The sequence below is a fragment of the Lepisma saccharinum genome, chromosome 16 (genome assembly GCF_977018435.1).
Source record: "Lepisma saccharinum chromosome 16, izLepSacc3.1, whole genome shotgun sequence".
Classification (NCBI taxonomy): Eukaryota; Metazoa; Arthropoda; class Insecta; order Zygentoma; family Lepismatidae; genus Lepisma; species Lepisma saccharinum.
The window spans coordinates 43,106,988-43,133,175 of record NC_139244.1 but is presented as its reverse complement, the minus strand read 5'-3'; the positions used below and the strand labels follow the sequence as shown (position 1 = coordinate 43,133,175).

The 26,188-nt window shown below is 38.2% G+C and overlaps 1 protein-coding gene across 3 annotated transcripts in view; it reads right to left on the bottom strand.

Moving 5' to 3' along the window:
• garz (Sec7 domain-containing protein garz) overlaps nucleotides 1-21,452 on the bottom strand; it is a 116,953-nt gene extending 95,501 nt beyond the window's left edge. For 2 of the 3 annotated variants that reach the window (XM_083138083.1, XM_083138084.1), the window contains exons 1-6: nucleotides 21,283-21,452; nucleotides 16,551-16,681; nucleotides 13,049-13,148; nucleotides 5,347-5,445; nucleotides 3,834-3,952; nucleotides 2,472-2,580 (exon numbers count right to left, since the gene is read on the bottom strand). In XM_083138083.1, coding sequence (XP_082994209.1) covers nucleotides 2,472-2,580; nucleotides 3,834-3,952; nucleotides 5,347-5,445; nucleotides 13,049-13,148; nucleotides 16,551-16,673 — 550 coding nt within the window. In that variant the 5' untranslated portion in view covers nucleotides 16,674-16,681; nucleotides 21,283-21,452. The remainder of the gene's footprint in view (nucleotides 1-2,471; nucleotides 2,581-3,833; nucleotides 3,953-5,346; nucleotides 5,446-13,048; nucleotides 13,149-16,550; nucleotides 16,682-21,282) is intronic. The other variant, XM_083138085.1, reaches the window with a different exon arrangement.
• Between the last annotated feature and the right edge of the window lie 4,736 nt (nucleotides 21,453-26,188).

Sequence of the window (26,188 nt, the reverse complement as noted above, 5' to 3'; positions counted from 1 at the left end):
CCAGAAGGAAATGAGATAGAAACACGAAACTTGGCAAATATGTAGTTCATAATAAGATAAGAAAATGATTACAGTTAGAGCTCGGTGGTGTGACATGTGACACGTAGAACATGGTTGCATAACCCCAAGGAGCTAGTAGCATGTACAGACTCCACGGGCGACAATAACTGCTGCAACACGGCGAGGCATGGACAGAATGAGTCTATCGATGTCTGCTTGCGGTATGGCATCCCAAGCGACTTCCACACTGTGCCAGAGGTCTTCAACATTACGTGCCGGAAACCTGAGTTGGGCTAGCCGGCGACCCACCATGGACCAGACATGTTCAATTGGCGACATATCCGGCGAACGTGCTGGCCAAGGAAGCAGGAGCACATGGTTAGCTTCCATAAATGCGAGGACATTCATTGCAACATGGGGGCACGTGTTATCCTGTTGAAAAGTGTCATTATGCAGTGCATGGATTAATGGGACAGCAACAGGGGTGAGAACCTGTGTGATGTACCGTTGGCTGTTCAATGTCCCTTGAATTTTTACGAGACGCGAACGAACACCTATGGCGATGGCACACCATACCATGATACCCAATGAAGGCCCTGTGTGATGCACGACGGCCTTGGCACCATCTCAGACGCAAACGCCTATGCTCTAGCGTCAGAGGAATCCGCAACAGTGGGCGCCGGGAAAAAATTCCCCGGTTCGCCAAACGACGATACACGGTTCGTCCACTGGACGTTGTAAAACATCCCGTACTTCATGCACAATGCTCGTTGACGTGGCCGTTCTGTCTGTAAGGGCCATGCGTATCAGACGTCTGTCCTCTCGTTCCGTCATCCGACGCGGACGTTGTGAACCTCTACGTCGCTCTACAGTGCCTTCCTGGACCCACTGGTTCCATACACGGATCACTGTGGATGCATTCTGTCCTACACGGGCACCAATCTCACGGTAGGATAATCCGCATTCACGGTATGCAACAATTCGGCCGCGATCGAACTGGGAAACCTGCTGGAATCGCTGCCGTATTCGACGACGTGGCATTGCTGAGCGATTTTAACACACTACACTCACGACCATGCACTTTCACTGCTCTTCTGCACCTATCTGACCTGCTACAGATACCACTTACCAGATGGCGTGGCAGGTGCACGTGACGCATGATGGCCTTGAACACCTAATCATTTCCTTCTGCACCTCTCCTCTACAGGGTGGGAAATAACCTTTTGCTAGGGGTCCACAGTAAAAAGTAACAACAATTAAGAAATTATGGTAATACCAAATGTTTACTACGACAATTGTAGTTACAAAAACAAAATTAAAAGTTAGTATGTCCGCAGTTTGCTTCTCTCATAGCACAAAGTCGATCGGGGTAGGAGCTCATAAGATTCGGAAACAGTCCGTATTCCATTCCATGTCACGGAGAACTTGTTCCAGATGTGCAAGGAGTGTTGCCCGGGAATAGCGGTCCTGTCCACGTTCCACTATCATCAAGGACTCAACTGCATCCAGAATAGCCCCAAGTGCTCCGCTGCATTCAGGTCCGGTGATGCACCCGGCCATACAGAACTGCTGAAGAAGTCAATGACACTTCGCCGAAGAAGGTCTTGCTTGGGTAGCATTTGCCTTGAAGCAATGTGCATTGTCGTGAACTAACTTTTAATTTTGTTTTTGTAACCACAATTGTCGTAGTAAACATTTGGTATTACCATAATTTCTTAATTGTTGTTACTTTTTCCTGCAGACCCCTAGCAAAAGGTTATTTCCCACCCTGTACACACTGTGCACACTTCGTCCGATTTCATTACTCCTTCTTGGTGTTGCATTTTTAATGGCGAGCAGTTTATGTTATTTTCAATATTTTAGGGATGGACTGATATTAAATTTTGGCTGATACTGATAAGTTCAGATATAACATTTACCGATACCAATATTCTATTGATCCGATATTATATTCAAAATGGTTCATTGACCTCCATCCTTACAATATTTACATGCATATCAAAATGGCAAAACTTTGCACAAGATTTTAGGCTATTTAATATAATATAATAAACCAGAGAGAGAGAAGGGAAAAGGATGGAAAATGGAGAGAAAAAAAAAGCTATATCCAAAGCATTGCACCATGCCATGATGACATTTAGAACTTGTGGAGGTAAGGACCCGACACATTCTTGATCTTGGCCATACTGAAGATGGCGTACTCAGCACTATGGTTAGGCAACCTGTACCTCGGGCTTGCTTCCAGGTACGCACTCAATGATTAGAAAAAAAAACTAGAAGCAAATGGACCTCACTTTCAATAAAAGTGCTCAACTAGAGCACACTGGGAAACAAGTGAAATTCCTCAATCAAGATGGATGTGACCTTGGGGATTGAACCAGAGACTAGCCTTACACAAATGTTCTACTTTTTCTTCTCATACTGATGCAAAACTATTTCCCAAAATTTTCGTTTTCACTGTCCTCACTTACCACTGAGCCTTGTTTCAAAGCATATACGGAAGCAGCTGAGCAGAATCTCGCACACACTCTCATTCGTTAGAAGGACTCCCACTGAAGACACCATCAATGTCCGCAGCACCTACGAAAATAAAAATTACAGCAGATCATAAGTGCACACCCTTTCTTTAATTACCAGCTGGCAATCTGATAATACTGAATTAATGCAAAGAATGAACATAATAAGGATGAACAAACATGTTTTTCTCACAAACACTGATATAAAATTTACAAATAAGCAATATTCTCCTGATCTGATACAAAAGGGTTCAGCATGTCATGTTATCCAGCAAGATCATTCTTCTCCTTGTAAAGTTTAAGTTTTTGTTTAAAGTCCACTTTCTGCACAGAAAGGCTAATCGGGAATGGACCTACAGCTTAAAGTGGAATCCGAACCACTATGTACCTCAACTGGGTATCGAATTGATTACCGGCGATGACACTACAACTGTGCCATAACTCCTTCTAAAGTGACTGATTGCATTAACTTTGCTCATTTTAAAACATGCTATACTGGGACCATGAGAATTGAATGTATAATGTGGAAAAATTATTTAGAATCCAGGAATGTAAACTGTAGCTCTTTTACCCTGATGAGTTTCATATGAGATGAATAAAATGTTTGAAGTTTTCTCTCTAATATGAAAATATGTAATATGTATTGATCACTTACGCATATGTAACATATGGAAACAAAGATTATTGATAATGCAAAGACAATTTTCAAAAGAATATAATTGTTTATGCAATATGCACATTTTCTAGGATAATAGGGACTGGAACTACAACTTAAAGTGGAATCCGAACCACTATGTACCTCAACCGGGTATCGAACCTGGGACCCCTTGATTACAAGGTATGGTGCTACCACTGTGTCATCATTGAGGAGGCATTCCTTGTAAAGTGACTTTCATTGCATTAACTTTGCTCATTTTAAAACATGCTATACTGGGACCATGAGAATTGAATGTATAATGCGAAAAAATTTTGAATCCAGGAATGTAAACTGTAGCTCTTTTACCCTGATGAGTTTGATATAAGATGAATAAAATGTTTGAAGTTTTCTCTCTAATGTGAAAATATGTAATATGTATTGATCACTTACATATATGTAACATATGGAAACAAAGATTATTGATAATGCAAAGACAATTTTCAAAAAAAATATAATCGTTTATGCAATACGCACATTTTCTAGGATATTTCGACTTTCCACATTAAGCAAAAATTGTAACCAATTTTGTGCAATTTAAAGTTTTGTATCAAATATAATAAATGTGCATTCCACAACATGTATAACTTTATGCTGCAAGGCTGAGTAACTGGAAAGTGTACCTGGAGGATCTTCATAAGAACCACCCCATCACTTGCTTGGTCAGTGCCCACAAATCTCGCATGGGTTACTGCATCCGCTATGTTCTCCACGGCAGCAGGGACAGACTTCCCACCTGGATCTGCAACAAACAATCACATGTGCTGGGAAAAGTAGTGCAAACAGTGTAATGGAGAAATAGCCAGTCAAAATTAACAATTATTAGAGGTAAAATACAGTTTTTACTTACGTGTGGCTTACAAGTTTATTTCTAAAACAGATGTCAGATCCAGCCAGTGAGCAGGGACGTGTGTTGTTAATGCAAGACAGCTGACCACTATTTTTAATCCAATGACTTTTATACTTTTCTTTTCTGCTTTTAACTTGCCTACCCTTTTAATGTGATTTTATTGGAGCACCCTAAAGAAGGATCAGGTGACAGACCTGAAATGTCTGTTTTAGAAAGAACCTTGTAAGCCAAACACACGTAAAAACTGTATTTTAACCCTAATAATTAGCAGCTGTGGTTATGTGAACATTTAAGAAAATATAAATTTAACAAAAAGTTTTTAGTGACAGTGAATATCTTATATACATAATATACAATAATACTTTACAACCTTATGATTTGGTCCACACAGGAAATTTACTACATCAGCGAGCAATGTATCTCACAAACTCAATTAGTACAGTAATGACTAAAGGCATGCAAATTTAGTTTTTGACGAAAACACGAAATATGAAATAACATGCTGTAATGTTCATTTTTCATGTTTCTGAAAGGTCTGAGATGCATTTTTTTACCCTATTTGTTACAAAATAATGTGAAATGAATTCTTAAACACGAAATTTACAGTTTATATACAGACGTGACACTTTCTGAAGTCGGAAGTATCCTGCAAGTTATGCAATTCATGGAAAATTGATTAATTCTGCTGTAAATATTTGAGAAGTAAAAATGGACCCTTTTACACAGGAATAAACTTAATACTCTGGTAACTACATAAATGTGCTATTAGAAGGGATAAGTTTATTTTGTATAATAAGTGCATTTTTTAAATCAAATTTAGGATTATATTCACAATTTTAAAACCAAAATGTAATTTTATATAGCACTTTTCATGTGATTATTCACCGCCATAACACCAAAATTTTATTTTATTTACCACTTTTGAACCCAAAATCGACTCTGTTTTTGTACAGAAATTTTGCTTTTTTATTTACCAAAAATATGTGCCTCTAGTAATGACCCGGGTTCAAGTCTTAGTCGAACTTGTATTTTTCGCTGAAATTTCTAGGTAATACTCTACAAGTTCTCTTCTCTTCAGTTTCTGTATATTTTGGGAGATATCAGGAGCATGTCGAGGATTGTTTCATTGCATTTTCTAAACTTTATGCAGAACAAAATATTACTTCTTCATCCAATTGTTTTCATTTGTAATGATATGAGATTACTGTTTATCCATCATAGTTTACATTAATTAAGACACCAATAAAACTAATGCAGTAGGTTGAAATGAAGTATCCTCTGCTCACCAATGAGGCCATAGGAAAGGAACTTATTAACAGCCGACAGTGCTAGACTTGTCACAGGAGCAGTCGTCTCCTCAGAGCGAATAACTTCCAGAAATGGACCTGAAACGAAAGTTTCTGAAATTAGGTATGAAGTTATATTGGTAGCCAAACATGTTGAGTGGTCATAATCTCAGCATGGAAAGTTTCAGATTCGAAACCAAACCTGTTGCTTTGCAAGAATTTCATCTTATCATCATTCATCCTCATCACTGCAATATGCTTGCAGAAAAAGGATGTAAAATAAGAAAAAAAATACAAAGTACAAACCTAAATGAAAAGTGAATACAATTAAAATAATTTCACAAGAGAAAAAAATTAGTGTTCTCGGAAATGTCTCATATGCACACATAAAATCAGTTCCAATATACAATAACAGGTATATAAGCATGTACAAACATTCTACATTACAAGAAGCAGTCTATAAATATTCTGCTGTAATTTTCTTCATGTTGGTTGCACTGCTTGCATGCCAATAGTGTGTGCATTTGACATTGCTTTAGAATACATATGGCCAGGGGAGCCGACTTGTCAAAATTATTGGGGGGGCTCTGATCACTGAAATAAATGAATGATGACTCACCCCCTCTCTTTTTTAAAAAATACGTCTTCGTATAGCAGTTTTTAAGCAGCTATTATATTCCTCATGCAAATGAAATGTAACATGAAAAACGTTTAGAAAATGTTTCAAAGTCTCTTTATATCTATTGTGTCTCCTCATTTGTTTTTTAGATAACAATTAACATTTTTATTGAAAAGTATGTATTTACATCAAGAGACCAACCTAAAAGTTTTATGCTGACCTCGGTGGCCGAGCGTGTTGGGTGGTAAACTCAACCCGCTTTGATCCAGAGGTCTCGGGTTCGAGTCCCGGCGAGGGCATGGGCATGTTTTAATGTCCGCAACAGACATGTGATAAGTTGCAAATAACCCATAAAATAAACAATATTTACAATATTTAACAGTTTTATTTAATTATTTACATAAATGCTAACACAAATTGCAGGAAAATGGTTTTACTTTTTTGTTCTTGCTACAATATTTTACTTTTTAAATTTAATTTTGCAATGATAAAAAAAATAGCATGTACACTAAGATATAAATTGACATACACAACAAAAACATATGAAAATGATTTAAAAATAAAGCAAAAGTCTCTCTACGCAGTGGGTTATTTTTTATGAACTCATTAACGAGCGGTCTCAGGTCCAAATTATCAAGCACAGTTTGATGTATGTGGAGTACCGCTAAGCTGCTTAGTCTCTTCTACCTCATTGTAGATCTCAAATATGTCTTTAGTCGGCTAATGGCACTGAATGTCCTTTCGGCTGTGACTGTCGTCACTGGCACAGTGCTGAGGACCATCATGAATTTGGCTTCTGGAGGGTGCTGTCTTCCAAAATAAACTTTCTTTTGTCACGCATGGTAGTTAGAACAACTTTCTTCTGTTTGGCGATATCACCAAACATGGACATGTGTAAGGAGAGCCTATCGGCATCCAAATCTTTGCGAAAGAATTCTCGCCTTTGCTGAAAGTTTGTTGTTCACAGCTGAGATGCATTCTTTCTATATGGCTGTTGCTTTTTGTAGTCCAGTAGATTCATGTCCTTGTTTAACACATGATTTTGCTGTGTCACACACGTCAGTGTATATTGATTTATAACACTATTTTGGAGTGTAGAACTTGTGATGTTTGGCAGCATCAGGATTTTCAAGTCTCTTAGGGACCTGACGTTGCCGGGGCAATTCTGGCTCAACGAGGCTCGGTTTGCCCTCTGTGCATTTCAGCCAGAACTGCTCAAAACTTGAAAGATGTCAGTCAAGTATTTTAGTTTTGATTCTACTTCTGTAGCACCAATGCGGGAAACTGAATCTTACAGTTTACCTCTTCTATTGGACCCATCACTTTGCAGTAGAGGGAGAGAAAGAAAAATGTCTTGAAATGAAGCATTGTCTCCAGATATCCAGCACATTTTAATGTTGCGTCAGTAGAATACTCTTCAGAAAAATTCTCAAGAAAATTGAGAAGGTTTTCGTAGTTCCTTAAGATCTGTTGCATACTGGAGGCTCTCAACGTCCACCAACGAGGGCAAAGTGGTCACAGTCCAGTATGGCCAGCCTTCTCATTCACATCAATAACACTGGTCTACGTCCATTTTGTTGACTGGAAGCTGATGGTTGTTCTTTAGTAATTCGAGGGTGGTAAATCCAAAACCGAAATCCGTTTTTTTCTATCACGTCAGGTTTCGGAGGAAAATAGAAAATTATCTAATATTAGGGATGTATATTTAGAGCAATGAAACATCGTAGTCCATAAAGAGGTCACAAGATGGCAGCACATGGAATATTATAATGAATATTATTTCAATCAGTTTTTCGAACATTGTTAACCCCAAAACAAAGGACAAATATTACTGACTTTGTATGGAAAGCATATAGTGCATATTTCGGAATTAAATTGGGTGACCAAGATAAATCCTGGGAACCTCCTAAAGAATGCAGGACCTGTGTAGACTAAAGGAAAGAAATATGTTAACGTCTGGAACAACCTTCATGTATCAGGACAGAGAGAGTCATCTATTAAGATATGTTCAAAGGGACGAAGAACTTGTCTATTGTTCAGATGTGAAGGGACTAATTGAAGCTATGGGATGTACATATAATGCAGAAGAATGGAGGCTTTTTGGATATCTCGAAGAGGAGTTTGAAGTGTGTGTTGCTGCATAATGGCAATAAGTTAGCATTCATTCCTGTTGGCCATTCCGTACATTTGAAGGAAAGCTACGAAACAATGAAGAACTGCTTCGAAAGAAAAAGTATGCAAATGACAGTTGGCTTGTGTGCGGAGATCTCAAGGTCATTTCAATGTTACTTGGTCAACAAGCAGGTTTCACGAAATATCCATGCTTTTTGTGTTTATGGGACAGTCGAGCAAGGAACGAACATTGGGTACGAAGACTGTGGCCTGGCAGTAAAAGCTTTGAAGTCAGGGCGAAAAACATCCAGAACAAGCCGCTTGTTGATCATAAGAAAGTGTTACTTCCTCCACTGCACAAAAAGTTGGGATTAATGAAGCAGTATGTAAAAGCTCTGGATAAGAATGGGGCTTGCTTTAAATACATTTGCTCAAAATTTCCTGCATTGACGCATGAGAAAGTAAAAGCAGGAATGGAATTTCTCTACTCTCAACAACATATAAAATATTATCTAACATTCTTTTAACAAGACTAACCCCATATGCTAATGAAATTATAGGTGATAATCAATGTGGATTTAAACGTAACAGATCAACTACAGATCAAATTTTTCACATCAGACAGACACTTGAAAAAAAGTGGGAATATAATCAAAATGTCCATCAACTATTCATTGATTTCAAAAAAGCATATGATTCGGTCAAAAGAGATAAATTATATAATATATTAGTAGAGTTTGGAATACCTAAGAAGCTTGTTAGTATGATAAAAATATGCACCAGTGAAACAGAAAGTAAAATTCGTGTGGGTATTAATGTCTGACAAATTTAAAAACAAGGAGATGCATTATCTCCATTGCTCTTTAATTTTGCCTTAGAATATGCTGTTAGGAAGGTAAAAGAATCTAAAGAAGGACTAAAATTAAATGGTGTGACTCAGTTGTTAGCATATGCAGATGATGTAGACTTACTGGGGGATGATGTGAATACAATTAAGAATAATGCTAAAATATTTTTCAAAACTGCTAAAGAGATAGGTTTGGAAGTTAACAAAGAGAAAACTAAATATATGCTTACAGGCCGAAACCAAATGTTAGGTAATAATCAAAATCTAATTATTGATAACAACTCGTTTGAACCAGTTTCCAAATTCAAATACTTAGGAGTAATATTAACAAATGAAAATGATATTAAAGAGGAAATTAAAAGTAGGCTTAATTCAGGAAATGCATGTTACTTCTCTCTTCATAAACTTTTGTCTTCTCGTTTAATATCTAAGAAACTAAAAGTTAAAATATACAAAACAGTAATTTTGCCTGTGGTATTATATGGATGTGAAACTTGGTCCCTTACATTGAAAGAGGAACATAAATTGAGAGTATTTGAAAATAAGATCCTTAGGAAAATATTTGGACCTAAAAGGGATGAGGAGACAGGTGAGTGGAGAAGGTTACATAATTTAGAACTACATAATTTGTACTCATGTCCAGATATTGCTAGAATGATTAAATCAAGAAGACTTAGGTGGGCAGGCCATGTGGCACGAATGGGAGAGGAAAGAGGAGTTTACAGGATTCTTGTTGGGAAACCTGATGGTAAGAGACCTGTAGGAAGGCCAAGACGGAGATGGAGGGACAACGTTGAGATGGACCTAAGGGAAATCGGTAGGGATGGAAAAGAGTATATAGAACTTGCTCAAGATAGGGAAAGATGGAAGGCCTGTGTTGCTGCAGCCATGAACCTTCGGGTTTAAGAAGGCTAGAGAGTTAGTTAGTTAGTTAGTGAAAGTAAAAGCAGGTATTTTTGATGGTCCCCAGATAAGGATGCTAATGAAAGATGAAGAATTCTTACAAACAACGAACCGCACAGAAAAAGATACTTGGTGTGCCTTTTCTGATGTCATTACAAACTTTCTTGGAAACTTCAGGGTGCACAACTACGAGGTTCTGGTTGAAAATTTGTTGGTGACGTTTCAAAAGTTAGGAATAAATATGAGTGTCAAGCTTCACTTCCTGCACAGCCACTTAGATGTATTTCCGTCCAATCTTGGTGCCGTAAGTGAAGAACAGGGCGAACGCTTCCACCAAGACATAAAAAAACATGGAGCACCGATATCAGGGGAGATGGAATGAAAACATGATGGCCGACTATTTCTGGTGCTTGCAGGACGTTCCTGAGGCCACCTACTCCAGAAAATAAAAGAAACGAAATTTTTTGCCTAAGTAGGTATCCATGTTGTGCTATTCTGTGGTGTATGTTAAGTTTAGCATAAGTACAGACATCAGGTGTTGACTGTATGTGCTCGTGAAACAAATTGATCAATTTGCCGGAATTGCCTAAACTTTTTGTCCATTAAGAACTCCCTATTGAGAAAATAGAAACGCATGTTTGTTAAACAATGTGACGTGATACTTTGCATGGACATCTGACTACGTCGCATTCTCTTTGCAAGTGCTGTAGGAATGTAACTGGATATAATTTTCTGAAAATTTTGAAATGTGACTTGTGAAACAATGCAACTTAATACCTGCTATCAGCTACGCCACCTATGTATAGTCCTATCATTTCAATATGTGCAGATATCTATATGGAAAATTGTTGGAATTTATCCCAGTATTATAATATTGTGAAAATTTTCAAATGTGATTTGTGAAAAATTTTGACGTGATACACTTTTTCTGACTACATATTTGGAATCAGCGACCTCAAATTATATAGAATCAGTTAAAATATCTAAGTCAGCAGAAAAAAAAAATCATATGTAGACCAGTGTAATATTCCTAAATATTTGCATTCTTTTAGGGGATTCCCAAACAGTCTTTAACAAGTCGTTGGCTAAATTCACTATGTCTCTGATAAATATGTGTATAATAGTAAACAATAATTATATACGTACTTAGTATATAGTTATAAGTTATGTGTTTTGCTGTTTCCGGTCATAGCCCCCCCAAAGTTGATGGATTATCGGTCTCAGCCCTCCAAAGTTGATGGTCTAGAACATTTCAAATGTGTATTTAAAGTTAAGTTCATGTGGCAAAATTCAGAGTAAACTTTACAAGAGAAGAAAAATAATACATTAGATCCTCTTAAGCAAAATTATTGGGGGAGCTCTGCCCTCACATCATTAACATTGGGAGGGGGGGGTCTCGAGCCCCCCTAAGCCCCATGGAGTCAGCGCTTATGCATATGGCTATCATCACTCAATTTTCTTCTCTCGTTGTTGCAGGGTAAAAATGGCAATCCTTCTGCTTGCACCAAAGCCTGCAAATTTCAGTCCATAGTAAAGACCACAAAAATAGGGGGTAACCTTTACCCTCTGCACCCCCACGAGAAAGTGATATATTTACATGTTTTGGGAAGATTATGTTGTTTATGAATGTTTTCTGTTGTTTTTAGCTTCTGGAGATGTGTTATTGTGCAATAAAGCACATGTTGCTGTAACAGATTATCTTACCATGAAGCAGAACAGCCTGAAGGCTTCTTGCAAGTGAATATAGCACCAAATACAACATTCCACAACAGCAGCTATAATTTCAAGTTGTTAGGTTAGGAGTTGATAGTAATTTGAATATGAATTTATGTGCTAATACTAACAGTTTTTACTTACACTGGCCATATTTTAGGATCAAATATCTCCGGTATTTTTGTTTTTCGCAAGCTGGAACAGATTTATAAACTTATATGTATTCAAGGTAAAAAAAGTAAAGTGCTTCCCTGTGCATAGCACCACACCATGAAGGCGTATAGGGGGTGTGGGGGTAACGCCCCACACTTTCTTGATCCGGTCGTGAGTGGGGGTGATGTGATCAGCATCACGCCCCTGACTGCCTTTAAACCCCAGGGTTTCCCCCAGGTACCCATGTTATTCGACGCTGTGTGGGCACCGGGGCCACTTCCATCGTTAGAAAAAACCCGGGACCTTTAGCATGGTAGTCAGACGCGTTACCGACTGAGCCACCACGGCCACTTATATGTATTATATTACGTAGAACATCGAAATTTGCAGATTAAAAAAAAAATAACATATTTCTCAAGGAGGTACAGTGGGTTAACGACCCCAAATAGGCAAATAGGGATCACTGCTGGTTTTTCTTCTTTGGTGCAAACGGAAAGTGGCATAACAGCAACAACAAAAGAAAATGAATGATGAAGGTCAAATATTTATCTAATTTATAGGAGGGAAGAAATAATGCATTATTACAAATATGTGTGAATCTCCAAATCGAATTCTTGAAAGGAGAGTTAAACAAAAAAAACACACACACACACAAATAAAAAATGGAGTCATGTTCCTCTCATTTCCATAGAACAAAATGCAACACACTACTGACATGTGCATGCAGAAAGCTATATGAACAACATGAAGAAAATTACAGCAAAAGTTCCTTGTATAAATTACATTCAAAAGTTCTGGAATCTTTATCCACAATCGCTAACAGCCTCCCACAATTTCTTCAAAACACACTAAAATTTTTCACAAAGAACCAATTCATGGTCAATTTCACTCTAAATACACCCTTACACAACTCTAAATATGTATTCATGTCCACCTAGATCAAGAATTCTGGATAAACTCCTGTGACTGTCCCAAAATGTAGTGCATAACCATTTACGGTAACTAGCATATATTCTTGAGAAATGTAAACAAATGGAAAATAAGTAAAATTGGAAGATTTTAGTTCAAAAATTTTTCTTTAAAAAAATTATTACAACGCTTATGTAATTGATCACACACTTCTTTTCGTCACTTGTAATATGTTGTGATTAAAAAAAAGAATGCATTTTCAAAATGTACCAAGCTGAGTGCTAAGTTCCCTCAGGCAATAAATAATTTTCCTGTGATTTAGCGTTCCTGAAACTGAATGCTCAAAATGTACGACCCATCATGGAAAAGGAGGACCATTTGCTAATCCCAATCATGCAGGAGTATAAAAGAATAACTTTTAGAAGGGCTTTTAAATGAACACCTACCTAGAAACTGGTTTGGGTCCAATTCATTCAAGTCGTTTATCTGATTAAGGACATCCTTCAAATCAGTGAAGCTTCTAATCAGTATATCTTGTTCTTCATCCTGCAAGAAAAAATTACATGAGGTACATAAAAACAGAACATGTACTTATAATGTGACACAAGATAGTCTCCAATGCGTTGCACTGGGAAATCCATTTTATTTACTATTTAGAATCACAAGAGCACATTACTTTGGATTCCAACTGGTAATGTTTTACACAAACTGCTTGTTTTTGTAATATGAGAAAAGGAGTTAAAAGTTCAAGGTTTCTTCTTTTCATCTTTTTGTTTAATGACAAAGTTGTGAAATGCATTTTTGTTATTTTAGGTACATCCTGCCATGTTTGGTTGATGCGAATGATTAAACGAAATCTATCAAGGGACATTCACGAAAAACAAACCATGCTTATGTCAGGACTCAAACCTGAAACTTCAGTGGTGATTTAGATACGATACAGATACACACACGCGGGAAACTGCCCAGTGTTAAATAAAATTGAGACTGACATAAACTGATCATGTTGTTTTCTCATTTTCTTAAAGTTACTTGAAATGAAGTTAAAGATTTTGGTTTAGCAGGGCAGTGTAATATTAACAAATTTTATACCTGTGCTTATTAGTATTAGTAAACAGACTGCATGCACAGACAGCTATTATATACATTGTACTAATGTTTAGCTACATTTTTACTAAATATTGCCTTCCTTTTCTTCCTGCCAAGAAGCAAGTTTCATCATGGCAAATTTCTTTACTGCCTTTTTCTTATGAAGCAGTTATGCAATAAATAAATTTTACATAAAATACAAAGGCTGTCGCAGAGAAGGTGAGACTAATTCCTGTATAGGAAAACAGCGACCTCCATTGGCTATCGAATGTATAGGGTGTTTTTTTTAGAGTGATAGAACTTTGAATTGAAATAAAACACATAAAAAATTAAGTTTGAAGCCAATTGTGTTTTTATTTGAAAGATAACTTTCTGACATTTACTTTTTGAAAATAATTTCCGGCATATGTCCATCACGACTACCTGTGATGAACCGGATTCGATCAGTTCTATTTTGAACCACTTTTTCAAGTAATTGGGGACGAATGTCATTAATAACACGAGTTATGTTGACTTCCAAAGCGTCAATTGTTGCTGGTTTATCAGCATAAACCAGAGACTTTACATATCCCCAAAGAAAATAATCCAGTGGCATTAGGTCACATGATCTTGGAGGGCAATTCACTGACAGCTCCGATATTTCAGAAGTGCTCTATACGTTTGGCGAACAGAACATTGATTTTGGAAATATATTTCCACAATTTGTAAACGTTGTTGCGGCATCAGTCTTTCCATGATCATTTGCCAATGCTCACTGATCTGAAATGACAAAACAACATGTCATCAAAACAAAACAAATGACAACTATCCCTAACGAAAGTTCTATCACTCCTAGAAAAACACCCTTTACTAGGGTGAAAATTTGGTTCATTAGCTGCCGATTGAGACCAAAATGAGCGCAATAGGTCAAAAAGTCGTGACTGCGAAGCAGTTAAAACACAAGCATGTACATGGACCCCTCCAAGAATCATTAAAATGAAACAAAAAAATTACAAACAACAAAATTTTTATTCAGAATCAGAATCGAGTAGATGTACATCTTTCCAAAATAGGCACCACTGACAGCTAAGCAAGCGTCCATACGCTCCTGCCACTTTGTGAATGTCTTTGAAAATTCGTCGTCAGGTAGCGAACTGAAGAAAACTTGCGCTGCGGTGAATACTTCTTTGTTTGTCATGAAATGATGACCACGTAAAGCGGCCTTTAAAAGTGGAAATAGCCAAAAGTCGCAGGGTGCAAGGTCCGGGCCGTATGTTGGATGCAGGAAAATTTCTATTTTTCTCTCTTCGGCGCGTAATCCTGAAAAGCCCGTGCGGTATACGAGCATGCGTTATCGTGGTGCAATATGAAGGAGTTCTTCAAATGCGGCCTCTTTTTTGCTACGTGCTGACGCAGAGTCTCAATGACTCCTTGGTAATAGTGTGGCTCTACTCAGTCTGTCTTGATCGGCAAATGCCTGTTGAAACATTGCATATGTTTCCACAGCACTTTTCCCTAAACGCCAACAAAATTTTATGGCATGTCGCTGTTCATCTTGAATTCTCATCGCGAAAAGCAATGTTATACACAAAAACCTGGAGGGGTAAACGAAACACGTTCCACGTAAATCAACACTGCTGCTCACTAACGTGGTTTCACAACATGTGACAACTTGCTACGGAAACAGAATGAGTCATCCTACACGACACGACTAGTGCCGAAACCATAGGCAGTGTTGCCAAGCCAGGAAAAAATCTGTTTCACCTTCTCTGCGACAGCCTTTGTATACTAATTGTAAAATTATATTATTTGTACTACATAAATTTCAAGACTTGAGAATGAAGATACATATTACGTTACACCAATTTTACTTTACTAAAAAATACATTCAACCTTTTCAGATATAAGTTCACATGCTTAGAACATTATCCAAAACATTATAAGCCTTTTACTACAGGTTTGTAATTCAATATTTCACTCAATGTGAGTATTAAACAAACAAGCTTTGAAAATAAAGTGCAAGCAAACACAGAAAGAAAATTAGAAACAAGCTTGACTACAAACATTTCAACTCCTTGTTTTCTTTGTATTTGCATCCTGTAATAATTATTAGAAATACTACAAAAATGAATACTAACAAACACAATCTCCTTTCTTCATGCACCAAGAACAGTGTAAATTATAACACTAAGTTTTATAAAGATGTTCAAGTCATGCAAGCTTACATTTTTTTGTTGTTTCAAGTATATTCTAACACCACATCATGATCAGATCGGCTAATTGGGACCAGACCTACAGTTTGAAGTGCATTCTGAACAACTACCCTACCGTGGATTGAACTCCCGACTTTTTGATTGTAAAGCAAGAATTATGACTATGCCATCAGAGAGGCATAAAACTTACATTTTAATAATCATAGCAATTGTTGAATAACTACAGAGCACAATTGCAGTGGTAAAAGGCTAAAATATTTCAATCTTCGGGTGCCTCCCTGATGGTGCAGTGGTAGCGTCGTCGCCTTGTAATCAAGGGGTCCCAGGTTTGATTCCTGGTGGAGGCACATAGTGGATTCAGATCCCACTTTAAACTGTAGGTCCAGTCCCGATTAGCCTTTCTGTGCATAAAGTGGACTTAAAACAATAATTCGATTCAATTCAATCTTCGTAAATCAAGGTTACCACAGCAGTTAAAACACGACTATATAATAAAAGAAATACTAAACATGGGTATATAATAAAACAACTCGCGGAGGAAAGCAAAATTGGGGCTACTGTTAGTTTAATTGTGATTAACAGACTTTAATTAAGAACTAAATATCTGAAATTACCTCTTGTACAACTAAATGACTGCAACATCACACGGTACCATGCTCACACTTACCAACAAGAAGGAGTATTCTTTTACCTGGTGGGAATGAGACGACCACCTGGCACGACGCATGGCTGTGAGGAGGAGAGCCATCTCCCCCTGCACAACATAAATTCCATGTCCTGGGCAAAGCATGATCTCAGCTGGAAAGAAATATAGTTATTAAGTACATATCTGCTCCTTCACACTATATTGATGTGCAAACTAAAACTGTTTTTTTTATTATGTTGGATGAGATTGTACTTCTAAAGGAAAGACTGTAACATGCCAGATGATTTTCACAATGAGTGGAAGATGAGCAAAACATTTCAAAATTAATAGAATGCGGTAATTATGTGGAAGAAATTTCATCCCAAGAAGCAGGTTCTAGAAATTACTACTTGTAAATCTCAGTTGAATGAATTATATTTTAGGGCTTCAAAATATATATATATATAAAATGTGTTTTTTAGTCTCTGAAAATGCCTTACCTGAGTAGGTTATGCAGGTTCGAGTTGATTAATGTAGTATCTCTGCACCTTTTGTATTCTTACTTACCAATATATATAACCACTCAGGTAAGGTATTTTCACAGACTAAAAAATGTTATATTCACATAGACAAAGTGGGCAACTTTACATCATATGAGGAGTTAATGGTTGTTATGGTCTGTATTGTTATGTGGGCATAGAAATGCATTAACCACTCTGACCCTGAAGGGAAGTGCCTCCAAAAAGAAATCATGTATATATAGATGCAACTGCAAATTCGTTTCATCATTATATCATCGTAAATAATAACTATCCACATAATGATTCTAAGGAAAGCAATCTATATGTAGACTCTGCTGCAAATTGTAAAACTGCAAAGAAACGCACATTATATATAATGTATATAATACTTTTCAGGAACTGACAAAGCACCAACAATGGATTGTTTGCTCCCATAGACTATTAAAAGCATGAAAAAGTGGTGTCTATAAAAACGACTTGTCGCACTACAACCACCATTAATTTTTAAATATATAGAGGTCTGCAAAACAGGATGGTGATGGTGACCTTCCATACCCCCTCGAGAAACTTGAAATTTTTTAGTGGGTTGGAAAGATTGTTATTCATATGAACGTTTCTTGTTGTTTTTAGTGTGCGGAAATGCGTTATCAGCGAGTAATTGGAGATTGTCACATTTCGAGGATAAATATCTCGCTTATTTGTGGTTGCCACATGTTAAAATCATGGTATAAATACAGAATACTGGGAGTATCTCCGGTTGCTTTCAAATTTGGTATACTCACTAATTTTGACCTCAAAATCATGAATCTGCATTTAAAAATTGGCGGTCATGTCTAGAAAATGCGAAATAACGTGAATACATTACCAATATGATTGTCGATACTAATGGTTGCCATGTTTGATGATGTTAACAAGTGAAGTTCGCTATCCGTTCCATGGAGCGTTGCCTTATATGTGACAATATGGCATCTTCAGTAAATTTGGAAAACATACTTGCCGCACGAACCAATCACGTAAAATTCAGGGTATTCATAACATAGTCTATGAACGCTAATCATTGCAAAAAATTGTTGTTTCCTTCATAAATCACCGGTGTTTACTTCGTACACGGACCCCTTTATTTATACTTATTTCGCATTTTCTAGACGTGGCCGCCAATTTTTAACTGCAGATTCGTGATTTGGACGCCAAAATTAGTGAGTAATCCGAATTTGAAAGCAATTGGAGAAACTCCCGGTATTCTGTAATTGCTCAAAATCACTTTCAGGCACCTTAAAACATCAAAATGTGCAGATTGGAAAGAAAAAAGTTGGAAGTTTTGAGGGGCTATGATCGGTCACCAGCCTTAAAAGGACCACTTTTAGAGGCTATACATAGATCCGCCACAGGTAATGGGTTAATGAACAGTAGTATTTTCCTGTGTGTAGTACAGCTTTTCGGTTGGCATGCTGTGTCAAATTCAGTGTGTTGTGAGCAGAGTTTGGTAAAATTATGTGTATTATGATACCTTCTGCATTGTTTTGTTTTTAATCGTTTATTTCCTTCAAAGATCTCCTGACTCATTTGATGCTGGAAGTAAGGGAGAAATGAAACTCAAGCTATGATTTGCTACGTGGCCATATCATAAACAGTAATTTGTCACACTTGGATGTGAATTTTATCATTTGGATCACAAGTTGATGGATTACAGATTAGATTACATAAAAAAATGCAATAAAAGAATAATCCATCAGTGATTGTACAATTTCACAAAATTGCTTTGTACACAGAGTTTGCTGAAATTCGATTTCACTGATAAACTATGGTGCAAAATGATTAGGCAAACATAGAAAATTAAATTGAAAAGAAAACAAATGAAGCTTCACGTCGGGAAAGCAAATGAAAGCAATGGCAATTGTGCATCGGTGAGATATTTCTCTTGCAAAATACATGATTTCCCGGTGAAATAGATTCTTCGATGAAAGATAATACCTCGACGAACGTTAGAAACCTTAGAGAAACTCATTTCCCAAAGTAGTTTCTTCTGAAAAATTGGAAGAAATGTGTCTCCGATATACCGAACTTTTACCCATACATCTTTACGCTGAAACTTTTGAAATCATACCTCACAAATATTGTTTTCTATTCATGTTTTATTATATACGTAAACATGGAGAGTTAGTAACGGGTACGAAAGACGAAGGTAACACTTTACTATACCGGAGACGGATTTCTTCAAATTTACAGGAGAAAGTACTTACACAAATCATTTTCTGTAGCGTTGTTGATGTTCGGGAATGTAGTTTTGATCCATTTTAATGCGAATGTATGTGGTTTTCTACGAAAATCTATTTCCAACGTGCTATTGCTGCTGCCGCCATTTGCTTTCTGAACGAGAGCACAATACGCTCTCGTATTGTCCGTATATGCTAAATTGAACGAAAGGAGGGTACTATTATCGTATGAGGGAAACACCTACGAATCATATATTTCGGACTTCTTTACATTGCTAACGTGTTATTTTCGAATGTGGAACACTTCCTAAAGTGAAATAATGCATATCAATGTCTATTTCTTAGATTTACGAGTACTTACTGTTACTTGTTGTTTCGAATCTGTAATACATTATGGCCGTGATAGCGTACTGGTTTAGGGGGCGTTCTGAGAGTGTTTTGTCGATTTATGCAGTGTTGCAACCTCGTTCACCGGAAAATATCTACCGGATTTGAAATTATGCTAATACATCGCATTTACGTGTAGAACTTGTAAAATAACCTTGCGATTTACCACATTCATTGTCCATACACAGCAATTCGGAACCATCTTTCTTTCGCAATTCGTTAATGCTCTTCCTTTACGCACAACAATCTTGCAACCTTGAATATTGACGTCAGGCGAGGAATGCCTACGTGGTTAGGTTAGGCCTGTTAGGTTAGGTTCCATTAGCATAAATACAAAGAAAAATTAATATTTTCGCTAAGAGACGCGTTACCTTGTATTGCCTAACATGAAAAAGCTCTCTCCTGTGACGTCAGAACACAATGTTGCTACAGTGTTGTGCGATAAGTGACACCCATTCGGGGAAAATGGATTGTTCCGTGGAGCTGCTGTTCTTATGGTAGGGTTACGTTACGTTAAGAAAACATAGTTTATTTCGTTTTTTTTATCGATTTTCATACTTGACCGCCAATTATTACATGCAGATTCGTGATTAGGAGGTCTCAATTAGTGAGTAGGCGAAATTTCATAGCAATTGGAGAGTGTTCCGGTATTGTAAACGCGTTACAAAAAAAATTAAACATACTCGACACGTGGTTCTAGTGAAAACACAGCGAGGCTGAAACACTGGCTACGGGGTTGCATCATCTTAACACACGGAACATTGCACTCTCAGGCAGAAAGCAAATGGCGGGAGCAGAAACAGCTTGTCGGACAGAGATTTTCGCAGAAAACAACACGCATTCACATTAAAATGGATCAAATCTATATTCAGGAACTTCCACAACACTAAAGAAAATGATTTCCGTAAGTACTTTCTCCTGTAAATTTGAAGGAATCCGTTTCCCTCACACGATAATGTTACCGAAAGGAGTGCTAATGGAACCTAACCTAACAGGCCTAACCTAACCTAGTAGGCATACCTCGTCCCCGTGATGGTTCGTGGGGCTATCGTGAATTTTTGGGCTAATGTCATGGTTTTTGGGGCTACACGTGGATGGTTTGTGGGAAATAAGGAACACCAGTAAGTACTCGTTAATGTACGAAATAGACATTATTTTCGTTAGAAATTCATTATTTCACCTAAATAAATGTTCCGCAATGCAGAATAGTATGTTAGCAATGTAAAAAATTGCGAAATAAATCATTGATAGGTGTCTCCGGTATAGTAAAGTAGTACCAAGACGAATTCTCTACAATTTATATCGATAATTCACCGAGCGGTTGGCTTCGTAAGTTTGGCAGTTTGTCTTAAGATCACTCTGTACTCCGAGAGGCTCATATCTAGAGTGGACCTAAAACTTTCAGTTGTGATTACAAGTCGACAGCGTTATCCACTATGCTATCAAGGAGGTCCAGTTTCATATGATGTAAACAAATAATGACCATGACAGATTACACATAAACATGCCACGACAGCCACAGCTCGGAAAGCGAACTGCATAAGGCTGAATTTTATTACATGTAGAAAGTGTAAAATAATTAGGACAAACTATTAGCAAACCACACCTCCATCAAATCAAAACACCAAGATTCAATATGTTATCCATACTTACATTAAGTAGCTTTTCTCATCGCTTTGCAAAAAATAGAATTGAAATACTGGAGAAGTTACACATTCCTAACGAGATGAGTAGACATACAGCTAATGTTAAGTCAAAAATCTTCTTGCACCGGTAGCATCAAACACCTGACGAAGTTACGACGACACGTAAACCTTTCCAACAAAACGCTACGCACGTCGCCATAAGCGACGCGATGCGATACAAGCTGGCAATACATACGATGTCTTGCTTGCGTCAGCCTGTTTCGGCTGCCGGCTGGTATCAGAAAATGACATTGTCTTTAGAACATTATTTTTATAGTTTACTCACCGTATTCACAATGCTACCGCCTACACAATCCAATTATAACACAAATGTTGGAGATGCATAACCAGTGCCGTCGCCGGAGGAGGAGCTGATAAGGTAATTTTTTCCAGGGGGGTGTAAGGGACGCATATTTTCCTCCAAAACAGTGATGCCCCCTAAAAAAAACTATTTCAGTCTGAAATTATCATCTTTCTTCAACGAATTTATAATAATTAACATAAATTACTGTGACTGAAATGAAATTTTGCAAAATTTTTAGTACATATTCGTTTTCCAGGGGGGGGCCGTGGACCCCCTTATCTCCCCTTCCGGACGTCCATGGCTGATGGAGATTATAACCCTCCCCTTTTGTACAGTTTTTTTTAAAGAGTAAAAAAGGATGGCATACACATTAACCCTTAGTACGCCGCGCGGTCTGACGAAAGTAAGCCCAGTGTCGCAGAGGCTTTGAGCGGGATATTTGAATTCGTATACATAATGGAGAAAAATCGTAATAACTCTGGCACTATGGGACCAATCTACTTCGGATAACTTTTGTTTTGCAGGTAATACATCGGTGCATGCAACCATGTAAAATTTGGATGCCCCAACCGCGCGGGGGGGGGGTTACGGGCGGGGGCTGCATCCCCCGAATTTCAATGAAAAAACATAAAAATGTGGAGTTTGCCCCCTCTTCTCCAGCTACTTTGGGGAGAAAACCGGAACTTTTGCTTCTTTTTTTTTAAAGAATGGACCTTCCGCAACAGAATGAAACTTGATTCATGTTCGTGGGTGCAATACAATTTGAATAATAAGGCAAAACATAAAACTCTAGCGAATTTTAGCCAATTTGCATATGATTCATAAAATTGTTATAACTGACACTATGGGACAAATCTACTTCGGATAACTTTTGTTTTGCAGGCAGAACATCAGTGCATGCAACCATGTAAAATTTGGATGCCCCAACCGCGGGGGGTGGGGTTACGGGCGGGGGCTGGATCTCCCGAATTTCAATGAAAAATCATGAAAATGTGGAGTTTGCCCCCTCTACTCCAGCTACTTTGGGGAGAAAACCGGAAGTTTTGCTTTTTTTTTTTTAAAGAATGGACCTTCCGCAACAGAATGAAACTTGATTCATGTTCGTGGGTGCAATACAATTTGAATAATAAGGCAAAACGTAAAACTAGCGAATTTTAGCCAATTTGCATATTATTCATAAAATTGTTATAACTGACACTATGTGACCAATCTACTTCGGATAACTTTTGTTTTGCAGGTAATACATTGGTGCATGCAACCATGTAAAATTTGGATGCCCCAACCGTGGGGGGGGGGTTACGGGCGGGGGCTGTATCCCCCGAATTTCAATGAAAAAATCATAAAAATGTGGAGTTTGCCCCGTCTTCTACAGCTACTTTGGGGAAGAAAACCTGAACTTTTGTTGTTTTTTTTTCGTTCGCACTTGCATCTTGTGTAGCTACTGTGAATCTATTTCTCGGCTCTTTGTGGAAATATGTCCGGAAGGAAACGATTGTGCGTTAGGGAAATCGATGAGCTGTTATATGATACGAACTGTTTATGTTGAGGCCTCTCCTAACAGAGGAGGGAAGGGAGCCTTTGCAATCGTTTGTTTTGTCTCTACTTCTGGATAGACTCACGCTTCTGGCGCCTCTGGCTATCGTCAAGCTTCATTGCATTTCTAACATAGAGGCGACAGAAAGCTGACACCGCCAAACCTTATCCAATCCCCTCTCTCCTTGCCCAACCCCCCCCCCCGCCACTACATCAGCTGGATCACCAGGTCTAAACACAAAGAAGAATGTGTGCCTTATCAGTACTAAATCACAGCGTTGGAAGCTTGGAGGAAAACAGCATCGTAAATACCAAGCATTCATTGTGTCTGTCAAGCGTCGTGACATGTTCCGGGAAAGGGGGGGGGATTTGGAATTTTCGTAAACACGATTGCAAAACCTGTTCCCCAACGAACTGCCAGTGTTTCAACCTCAATATACAAATATAAGTGTGGCACAGACACATTAAAGTTAACTGCGATGGTTCCAGTAGCGTACGCAGGATTTCATCAAGGGGGGTGTTATTTCGAAAACTTTCTACAAATTCACATTACCATTGTTTTATTATACTTTAATTAATTAATAATAATAATTAATTAGTAATTCTTATAATTAATTAATTAATTAGTTTAATTACTACTAATAATTACTACTAATGCAGCTGCTATTTATGAAAAAATAGAACTAAATTACATTTCTTTTGTTTCTTTGTTACAAAATAATTGTCTAGTCAACGGTTATTTGTCCATAAAAAGAAGCAAATATATTGGATTTATTGAAATAATCGAAATATGAAACTCATTCAAGGAGCCGCGCTGGTCTAGTCTGACAACTTTGTGAGATATCCGGGTTCGATTCCCAGAATTGGTTGGAATTTATCCAGCCTTGTGTCCGCACCCAGCTTCATAGCAATGGGTACCTGAGAGCAACCCTGGGGGATGAAGGCTGCCGGAGCATGGTGCTGATCACATCACCTGCAAAATTGTTCGAGATCGAGAATCTTTGGGGCCCACCACACCACTACGTGTGCCTTCATGGCACGGTGCTATATGCACGGGGAAATTTACATTTATGGAACTCCCCCAGGATGATGATGAAGCGCAAGAATACGTGTTGCTAAATTCCACTGAGTCTATGTTTTCGTTGAAAAGTAAGTTTATAGACATTCCAACACATTTATCACTTCTAGGTGATTCACAAAGCACTTCTTCAACATTATTTAATGATGTGGATGTAGACTCAGCATCATTTCAGAGTTCACAAGGGGATGTGAAATCAGTACCGGGAAGAACGTTTGCAATAAGGTCGGCACACTGCGACGAAGCAAGGAATTTTTACAATTCTCGCGAGAGTCACTGCGCGACTTTTTGCAAAAAAATTGCAAAATTGAACTTCGCAGCCGCTTAGATTGTGTTTGGAATGTTGTGTTTTTCTTCATGTTGCGTGGGAATAATAATTCAAATTATTATTATTATTACTGTCGCAGATCTTTGACTGTGATAAATTAGCCATTTTTATTTTTTTTGTACAACATTTTCCATATTATTTCAAAAGCTCAAGGGGGGGGTTTAAACCCGGTAACCCCCCCCTTGCGTACGCCACTGGATGGTTCAGACGGATAGGTGTCTCTCTCTGGACCTTACGTAAACATGATGGTAAATTGGTAATGGCAGTGCCAGGTCTACAAATTCTGGACTCCCCCGACAAATATTGCCCAAAGGCAAAGCCCATCATCTATTTATCTACATACTGTTTGAGGATAGACAGCTGAGAATGATAGACCAATAGCTATCTGTTTCACAATATTTATGTAATTGCTCTGCTTTTGCTATCAGTTCGTCATGTGTTAGCTCTACCAACACTTTTGGGATATCATACCTGAGAATATTCGAACGACATGATAAATTGTATGACCTTTTTTTGTGAATTTGGTTGTTAACATCATCATATGCCTACGGCATAAAATATGGTTTAAAAAATGCTTACTGTGGCCACGGTGGCTCAGTCGGTAACGCGTCTGACTACCATGCTCAAGGTCCCGGGTTCGATCCCCGGCCGGTTCAAATCCGGGAACTTTTCTAACGTTGGAAGCGGCTCCAGCGCCCACCCAGGGTCGAATGACATGGGTAGCTGGGGGAAACCCTGGGGGGTAAAGGTGGTCAGGGGCGTGATGCTGATCACATCTCCCCCACTCACGACCGGATCAAGAAAGTGTGGGTGTTACCCCCACACCCCCTATACGCCTTCATGTCATGGTGCTAAGCAGAGGGGAGCACTTTACTTTTTTTTTTTTTTACTGTTAGAGAAATCTGGCCGCGGTGGCTCAGTCGGTAACGCATCTGACTACCATGCTAAAGGTCCCGGGTTTGATCCCCAGCCGGTTCAAATCCAGAAACTTTTCTAACATTGGAAGCGGCCCCGGCGCCCACCCAGTGTCGAATAAGAAATTGTAGCTGGGGGCTAAAGGTGGTCAGGGGCATGATGCTGATCACATCACCCCCACTCACGACCGGATGAAGAAATTGTGGGGTGTTACCTCCACACCCCTATACGCCTTCATGGCGTGGTGCTATGCACAGGGGAGCACTTTTTTTTTTTTTACTGTTTTACTGTTAGAGAAACCTATAGTCTTCTGTGAGCTCATCTCATCAAAAAGCTTCTTAACTTTTGTGTTTCTGTAGTAAACACTCAATCTTAAGCTTGTCGCAGCATGGTTTTAGGTCCGAACGAAGCACGATTGTGACCTATCAAAAGCTTTCGATTCCGTAAATAATGAGATACTGCTGTGGAAACTTCAAAAACTTGGTATCCGTGGACTACCACAAAAGTGGTTTCAATCTTACCTTACCAATAGAAAGCAAATTGTAGAAATTGCTCACACCACAGCAAAAGGATATGTAACACATCAGCACTCCACCATGAAAAGTGTAACATGTGGGGTGCCTCAGGGAAGTATTGTTGGCCCTCTTTTGTTTCTTATGTATATAAATGATTTGCCAAATGTTATACCTAGGGTGACCAGATCCTTACCAGCAAAA